General features: G+C 32.0%; 1 protein-coding gene across 1 annotated transcript; it reads right to left on the reverse strand.

The window, feature by feature from the left end:
• Window positions 1-273: 273 nt before the first annotated feature.
• On the reverse strand, window positions 274-2,832 carry LOC144562136 (NAC domain-containing protein 21/22-like). Its single transcript, XM_078311294.1, has 3 exons — window positions 2,600-2,832; window positions 1,340-1,605; window positions 274-906 (listed from the first exon to the last, which is right to left on the reverse strand). Exons 1-3 carry the CDS (start codon window positions 2,766-2,768, stop codon window positions 511-513), a joined length of 831 nt encoding a protein of 276 aa, XP_078167420.1. The 5' UTR covers window positions 2,769-2,832; the 3' UTR covers window positions 274-510.
• Window positions 2,833-9,552: the final 6,720 nt, after the last annotated feature.

Below are 9,552 nucleotides of genomic sequence, written 5' to 3' on the forward strand. Positions count from 1 at the left end.
ATTTGGGTTAAAATTCTTGGGCCCAAATCCTGCTAACAGACTTATTCATCGATTGAGGCCCATATTCTGCATAGCCCATCAGGCCCAGCACTTCTTCATATGACTTTCTATGAACCCCCCTCATCATTCATCTTTTCCCGCTCAAAGAAAAAGAGAAAACCATCTTACTATAAAATGAGACTGGATGCAAAGATCATTTTGTCTGTCAAATATTACAAAAATAATTAAGCTTTTGAAAATGATCATAATACTTATTTAAATTTTGAACAAATCTTTACATTCAATATATATATATATATATATTTATTCCCCTTGTCATATTTACAATTTAACAACACCTGCACCAACCAGGATCTCTATTCACTACTGATTATTTACAACCTTAAAACCTCACAAAGGCCAAACTTGGCTACCACACCTACCCTAAACAACTTCACTACCTTTGAAAGAAAAAATATATATATATATAATACACTTTTACTTCTATCATAACCTGTGAATTAATGTTTCCTAACCCTGCCACATTGGGTACCATGTGCTATCTAGGTTAGTGTTCATATCATAATAAAACCCATGATCATTTGTTCCAGTACTACTGCCACAGCCAGACTTGGAATTCAGACCCATCATTGGTGCACTGTTGAACTCATGTGCTGTGTCAAAAATGTTACAGTCATGTTGAAACATAGGCATATTTAGAAAAGTGTTAGATGCACCTCCTCCAACCTGATGTAATTCTTCTGTTGGAAAGCCTAAACTTATCTGGTCACAGAAATCATTGATCATTAGAGTGCTTTGGTCTACCATTGGATTGTATGAGCTGGGTGTATGAGAGGTGGGGCTAGCAGTGTCGTGCTCACTCTCTCCTTTCTTCTTTTGGAAAACTCTACAAAGAACCCAATCCTCCTGCATTTGTACCAGTTGAAACAAATAAGTGGTGTGTGTGCACAATTATGTGAATTGTTTATGCTAGATATTTTAGGTTAAAACACAGTGTTACTAAATAGTTGCAAGATCTGGTTCTTAATTAATAGCTTGAACCTCATCTTTCAAAAAAAAAAAGTTTTTACCACAATTAAATTCCGTCAAGGGAAGTGTGGTATCAATTCAAAATAGGAATTCTTTTTTCTACATTTACTTGCTCAAGGCATTAGTTCTATAAACTAAAATAAATATTATTCCAGTATAGTGGCAATAGATTCTTTACAGGAAACTAGTCATATATATTTATTATCTTATAATATTATTGTAGAAATTTTAGTTATTATAAAATTGAACTTTTGATGAGAAATTAGTTCTCATGCATATGGAATGTTTGTATGATAAGTGGAATATATACCTTTGGAGGCAAATGAGGTGTTTCAAGGCGAAATTCATGCATGACCCAACCCGTCTTAACACCGTTGGGGGCCCTTCCTTGGTAGAACACAAGCGTCTTTCTCATACCAACTGGTTCACTCGTTGCGGGGTTATTGATCATTCGATCTTTTCCAGTTGCCTTCCAATACCCAGACTTGGTTGCACGGTTTGTGCGGGAACCCGTTGCGTACTTGCGGTCTCTAAAGCTAAAGAAGTACCAATCATTTGCTGTCAGCTTGGCCACCTCTGAAATTATATTTGTCAAATATGTCAGGTAATGCTAATTTATATTTCTTGCAATCCTCAAAAATGCTAATATTAATATAATTTGGGCAATATTTTTATTTGATATTTTTTTTTCTGAAATTGTTATATCAAACCTAGCAACACGCTTGTACCATGAAATGATTGTTATATCAAACCTAGCAACACGCTTGTACCATGAAATGATTGTTATATCAAACCTAGCAACACGCTTTCATATCCTTCTTTTTACCATGAAATAAGAATCAAAAGGTAAGTTATCAAGTTATCTAACTATCAAGCAACACGCTTGTACATTTATTTTTCTATTTAACATCTCTTCATTTTAATCTAAGAAGTGCTGTCATGGCTAGCTGTTATTTAGGAAGCTTATCCTATATATGTTTATTATTATGTCTTATATGTATATAATTTTGTAATTTTGTGTGTGATCGATGTAACATCATACATGAGACAAGAATGTGGTAACTAGAAGACAATGAGTGCTACTATTGCTCCCGTGAAATTTTGGAGGTTGACAGCATTGGAATCAAATATGTGTTGTACTTCAATATTATATTATATTATATATATATATATACCATGCATATGATTATGTACATAATATACTGTTTTCCAACCGAAATATATATATTTGTCATACAATCTAGAATTGAAGACTAATTAGAAAAGCTGATTATCATGGTAAACAAAGATTGTGACTAAGTGCATACAAACTAAAGATCCCCTAAACAATCATTTTTATTCATGACGTTGGAACAATTAAATTTGTTTTGCTATATATATAGCTTCTTGCAAATTATTTTGAGTTTTCTTTGTACACATACGCCAACTTTTATATTTGAAGTTACCTTGTAAAGAACAAATTTTAATTTCATGCTTAATTATATTGTAATTTTGAAGATATGCATGCATTGATGGTACCGATAATTGAAACCGAAAGAAAACCATGAAAATCAACTGATAGTGTGCCTACCTGGAAGCTCCCATGGTTCTCTGGTATGGAGATCAACTTCAACCATGGTTCCTTGAGAGTTCCTCTCATTAGCTATTTTCTTGTACAAATAATGGCACACCAATTCTTCATCACTAGGATAAAACCGAAAACCCGGGGGTAGAGTAGACTCTAGGTCTCTCAATCCCATTATAATTATTTGAGATTTATTTTTCTCAATCACGCAACAATTACTATATATGAAAGGGGCAAAAGAACTTGAAATTTTTAGAACTTGGATATATTATGGGTGCTTATATAGAGAATGGTGTTCTACATACCTTTTGACAGTTAAGTGCACGGAGGGGAGTGTGGTCCCTACGTAGGTACAAATTATATATATATATTTCTAATCCATATCTCTTGGATAAAAATATTATTGGTGGGGTTCATCTTCTTTGATAATTAATTATATATAACAAAGGTTTATAAACAATGGACAGTGAATTTTCACACAGTGCTCCTTTCTCTCAAAAAAAAAAAAAAATCACATAGTGGTCGAGTAATTTTATTTTGTGGATACGAATACTCACACGCTACCATACGCGATTGTTTTTATTAGTACTTTTGTAGTAGATCCATACATATATATATATATTCAACAATTGGTTTAAAAAAGTGGAAAATAGTTTTATATATAACCAAATTATCAAATATTGAAAATAACATCATAGTGCGCAGTCGCTGTAGTGTTCGGGATTATATTTTTTTTTAAGAATAGTGGATTTTTCCAACGATTTCATATATGAAACCATAAGAGCACCTGCAAAAGTATCCAAAGAGGAGATCTGAAGCAAACACTTGTGTTTTACATCTGTTCTTACATCATATAATACACAAAAACTTTCAGATAAACCAAAAGCATAAGATAGACTGAATTACATCTAAAAACAAAAACCAAATCTAAAAACACAGAAACTAGCTATCTAGATCACTCCAGTTCACAGATTGGCCATCTTTACTGCTTGAGGCGCTTTCAGACATTGGATCTGTATTGTCATCCACCCAACAAGCACCTGAGTGGCAGCAGCATCCTCTGGTCCCTCCTCTTCCATTGTTGCCATGGCCAGGAGGAAGGACACAGCTTCCTCTTTCTCTTCCAGAATCAGATCAGGGAGACCCTTGACATCAGAGGGAAGAATAAGTGACAGTAGTGTTCGGGATTATAAATGCTATAGTGAAAGATTCTTAGCAATTAATTAAGTATTATGTACTACCTTCTGCTGGGGCATCAGGTGGTATTATTTTAGGTTATAATGATTCCTTGTTTGTAGTTCTTGGAACTTATATTAAGGATTATTCTATTTCTATTCATCTGCGAATAAATTAAATAACTTTGAATGGTATCTGACAACAGTGTATGGCCCTTTATCAGCACCAACTAGAAGATCTTTTCTTTCTAAATTAATTGACATTGGCAATTTAGGGATAGATGCATGGTTAATTATTGGTGATTTTAACATGATTAGAAGAAGATCTGATAGATCTGGCTTGTCGTATAATCATGTTATCAGTAGTCATTTTAATAATTTTATTAGAGGTCATGAGCTATTAGAACTTAGTTTATCTGATAGAAAATACACTTGGGCCAGATCTTTGAACTCTCCTTCTCAAGCTTTATTAGATGGAGCTTTGTGTTCTGTCTCTTGGAAGAACTCTCATTTCAACTTAGCTAAATTAACCTCTTTGCCTAGAGCCTATTCTGACCATACCCCCCTTATTTTAGATACTCAATCTGTTAGGATCCAACCTTCTAAATCTATACAATTTGATAAGACTTGGCTTGCAATTGATGGTTTTTATGATTTGATAGTTAAATGGTGGTTGGAAAGTCCTCTTACTGAGGATTTAGGTCTTAGTTGGAAATACCAAATGCAAAATTTAAGACAAAAGCTTAAGGTTAGAGCTCTAATATTAGAGGGGAAAAGAAAAGGGTCAAATCCAATTTGTTGAGTCAAATATGATATTTTGAACAACAAATGGAGGAGGATATCCTTACTGAATCTGAGTTGTCCACTTGGAGATCTTGTCAGAATGAACTGCATCAATTATATGTTGAAGAGGGAAAAATATTGGCAACAAAGATCAAAACTTAAATGGCTTTTAGAAGGTGATTTAAATACCAAATTTTTTCATATAGTTGCCTCTCCTAGAAAGAAAAAGAATACAATTACTAGTTTAGAAATTGATGGTGTGTTATGTACTGATCAGGCAGTCATTCAGAGACATATTACATATTTTTATAAGGGTCTAATGGGCTCTTCAACCCCTAGACTCTTGCACATTCAATCCAATTTGTGGCATGATTCAAAGAATCTGAACTCTGACCAATCTGAAATTGATGGGATGTCTTTTCAATTTTATCAATAATTCTGGGAAATCCTAAAAGTTGATCTCCTTAAACAATTTAAAGTCTTTTATGATCATAACTTAGATGTTTCTAAGTTCAATTTGGCCAGTATTTGTTTAATTCCTAAAAAAGAAAATGCAGTAACAGCTAGAAACTTTAGGCCAATAAGCTTAATTAACTGTAGTTTTAAATTAGTTACTAAGCTCTTGGCTGATAGACTTGCTTGTGTAATGGATACTTTGATCGATTCTTCTCAAACAGCTTATGTTAAGGGCAGATTAATTTTAGACAATGTGGTTTGTGCTCATGAGGTGCTTCATCAGGTTAAAGTTAAAAAAACAAAAGAGAGTTCTCTTTAAATTAGACTTTGAGAAAACTTTTGATCATGCTAATTGGGATTTTCTTTTGAAAATTTTAGAAACTAGGGATTTTAGTCAAAGATTCATTACTTGATCAAGTTAACTTTAGAGGGCAGTAGAACTTGTGTGAATATGAATGACACTTTAGGTCCTTACTTTTCTTGTAAAAGGGGAGTGAGACAGGGGGATCCCCTGTCCCATTTCCTTTTTATTTTGATTACTGATACCTTAAATAAGATTCTCACAAGAGTCATGGCTGAAGGTCTTGTTGTAGGCTTAGGTAATTTTATCCTTAACTTACATTTTGCATATGATACTTTATTATTTTTGAAAGCTGACCCTCAAGTCTTACTACATATCAAGTGGCTGCTTGTAGTCTTTGAAAATCTCTCGGGCCCCAAAATTAATTTTGAGAAAAGTGAAATATATCCTTTAAACATATATGATGAAAGTAATACCTTAGCTTCTTTACCCATCACTTACTTAGGGTACCAATTAATAATTCTAAATTATTTGTACTTGATTGGCAAATCCTCATTGATAAATAGAAAAGAGATTGCAAAGTTGGAAGGGTTCCTTACTCTCTTTGGGAGGAAGAGTAACTCTTCTAAACTCTGTGCTCTCTACAATCCCACTATATTGGGTTTCCATTTATAGGATGCCAGCCAAGATTAGACATAAGATAGATAAAATTAGAAGAAAATTCCTTTGGCATGGTGGTAATTCCACTAGAAGGAAATACTCCTTAGTGGCTTGGAAAATAGTGTGTAAAAGTAAGGAACATGGAGGTTTGGGTATTCTTGATATGAAGTTGATGAACCAATCTCTTCTAGCTAAATGGTGGATTAGATTTAATGATAACTTAGTTAAAGGTAGATGGAAGGATATTCTTTTTAAGTAAATATGGAAGAAGAACTTCTCCTTCCATATGTTCACCTTTTTGTAAATCAATTCTAAAAGATTATATGGTTATTAATATGGGTCTGAATAAAGAAATAGGCAATGGCCTTACCACTATCTTTTGGGTAGACAGATGGCATTCAGAGCATGCCTTACAGCACCTCTTCCCAAATATGTTTTTTATTGCTTCTGACAGATTCATATCTGTTTCAAAGGCTTTTGCCTTTTCTCATTTGTCTTTGTCTTTCAGGAGACAACTGACTGGTATTTATTTGGAAGAATGGATAGCTTTGCAACATGTGTTTCAACACTTTACCCTTTCTTCTAACATAGAAGATAGGTTAATTTGGAGATAGTCTCAAAATGATTTGTTTACAGTTAATTCTTTTTAGAAATGGTTAGAATTTGGAGGATTTCCAAATTCTGAATATAAACATATATGGAAATCACATATACCACAGAAAATAAAGGTATTTTAATGGCTGCTAAAAAGAGACAAACTTCTTACCAAAACCAATTGGATGGAAAATGGATGGCCTGGGGAGGTAACTTGTGAATTATGTTCTGCACCTGAGAGTGAAGACCATCTATTTGTAGGTTGTTTATATGTTCAATGCATATGGAATTAGATTGCATCTCATAATAATTTTGTTTTTCATAGTGCTAGTTTAGAAGATCTTTGGTTAATTGAGGCTTGTATACCTTTGAAAGACAGGAATACTATGGTTCTAATGCTAGCCTCTATCCTTTGGACAATCTGGTTAGAGAGAAATAGAGTTTGTTTTAATAATTCTACCCCCTGCCTATTAAATCAATTGGTGCTAAGATTATTTGCTTAGCTCATTTATGGTGCAATTGTATACCTAAAAACCCTTTAATTAAATTAAGTCTAATGATGCCGTCTGATATTAAGGACCTCCCAGATCAAGTTCAAGAGGAAGGCACAAGCAGCCTGGACCTGCTGCTGTCCCTGACAAGAGAGAGCCCCAACAATTCACCTCCAGTTGGTGGCAATGGCAACCATCAAAGTCCAATGTCTGGAGAAGAACAGAGTGAAGATGATTTTTTAGATTGAGATTAGTTTTTTAAGTTTAGATAGATACATGTTTTTGAGTTGTATGTATGTTTTTGTTCTGCTTCATTTGTATTTGTTTATCTATATTCTGACAGCTGTATGACTTTTATAATTCTGGTTTTGGTATCCAGTTTGGATACCATGATAAGAAGTATTTTTGGTTTCAATATGACATCGGTGGAAATCCACTACTTTTAAAAAAATGTATTATGTACAAAAAAGACTACGATAATGATCTCCAACTTTGGAAGAGAGATGTAAGGATTAATGCTTAACATCAATTATATATATAATATCATGTAAAAAATTAATTGTATTAGTTTATGAGAACTCATAATTCATTGAGATAACATATTTTATTCAAAAAACAGAGAAATGAAGAATTTATTATATCTACATGAAAATAATTATACATGGAATTTTGGTGTAAGTTTCTTTTGAAACATAATATATCAAAATTAACTTTATTTGACAACTATCATATTCAACTCAATGGTTATAAAAATTAAAGATTATATATATGTTGTCCATGATTTAGATAACCGTATATTAGTTTCGTTGTAATTAGGAAATATTTTGCTTGTCTATATGTGTTTTCTTAATCACTTGATGGATGATTAATGGTTTTCAAATTAAATTAAATTATTGTACACAATCCATCTAAATTATAAAGAACATAGCCAGTATTTCAATTTTCCATTTTAAGAAATTAATTATTCGGTTGTCATGATTTTCAAATAATTGAATTATCAATATAATTTTTTTTTCTAATTTTTTGTTATTTTTATTGAATATTTTGACTTCATTAGTTACAATATATTATATATGTTTAGAACAATCACATATAAACCGATAATGTTAATAATAACATCGCTATTTTCATATATTATAAATAATATTATTACATTAAATTAAAATCAGAGTTCTAAATAACGCGCTATAGCACTATTATAGTATTTTCAGATCATAAAAACTATGATAATATTGCCGCTATAGCCACTATATATAGGATATAGCGACACAATATAGCAATTAATAGTGTCGTTTTTTCGACTATTCCACTATAACGCGATAAACAATATTTAAACTTTTAACTAAAACAAATATTTTTTCATTTGTATCTGTCTGCCTTGAAAAATCCTACAAATGAAACTTAATTAAATCGTAAGATTTTGGAGAAGCATTTATGATAAACGCAAAAGGAGGTGAGACAAGAGAAGGGATCGACGTGTCATGTAAAATTGTTGGGTGACAAACAGTACTGCAAATTAAATTGGAAGGCAACAAGAAGCTAGGGTTGTTACGTCCGAGAAATTATGTGGACTAGCTAGGAATAGGAATAATTGATATACGACGATGACGACAACTCAGCATAAGGTATAATTATTGGTTAGTTTTGTCTCCATGTATATAATGACTACAAAATGGTTCCCTTCCACCTTCCACATGATGTACCACCAAAATAAGAAAGAAGAATTATTAATTATATATGAATTATCTGTTATTTTATTCAAACGAGCGCTAGGCTTGGCTAGAGCTGTATAAAATTGCTCAAATTTTGTAATTTGTTCATAACTCGCTTGTTAATTATCCGCTTTAATTCGTTCATCTACAATTTGAATCAGTTCTAATTTAAGTTGGCAGACTCGTTTAATAAATAAGCTGAATTTGAACATATCTCAACTTGCTCATTAACAATTCGAGTTATACAAAATTCGTCACTATAAATTTCATATCCTTCTAAATGACTCCTAAATGACTGTTTGAATTGTTTGTTTTATTAGTTGTCTTGTTAATTATGTTTGAATTGTTTATATATATATAAACTCTTACTAAGCCATTTGAATTGTTTGTTTCTGCGATGATACGATAATCGCTATTTAGAACCTTGGTCAAGATAATGACGTAATGCAAAGAAAAAAAATTTGAAATATGTAAAACATGTATGCGCAATTTTGATAATCACATATTAGAAAGAGGAGGGTTCAAATGCCTCCATTTTTTGTGCCTTCATCATGTCTTTATTTTTTATTTTTAATAATTCAAAATTTAAAACTTAAAAGTCAAAATAAAATCGTTTGATATGATCTACATCATTTTATCTATGCATGTGTAAACAATTATGATATTTTAATTTTATTTTGATTGTCATCAAGAACTTGTAAAAAATGCACTAATGTAGATGATTTCTAGACGTTGATTTTTAAACTTATTGATTCACATAAAAACAAAATTGAAATGTGATAATTTT

This window comes from Carex rostrata, chromosome 11, assembly GCF_964058835.1.
Source record: "Carex rostrata chromosome 11, lpCarRost1.2, whole genome shotgun sequence".
NCBI classification, from domain to species: domain Eukaryota; kingdom Viridiplantae; phylum Streptophyta; class Magnoliopsida; order Poales; family Cyperaceae; genus Carex; species Carex rostrata.

What these genes read in the sequence shown, in the direction of transcription:
- LOC144562136 (XM_078311294.1), bottom strand. Translation starts at nt 2,768, where the DNA reads ATGGGATTGAGAGACCTAGAGTCTACTCTACCCCCGGGTTTTCGGTTT. An exon ending in AGAACCATGGGAGCTTCCAG is followed by an intron (nt 1,606 to 2,599) that starts GTAGGCACACTA and finishes ATATAATTTCAG; the next exon opens with AGGTGGCCAAGCTGACAGCA. An exon ending in CACCTCATTTGCCTCCAAAG is followed by an intron (nt 907 to 1,339) that starts GTATATATTCCA and finishes GTACAAATGCAG; the next exon opens with GAGGATTGGGTTCTTTGTAG.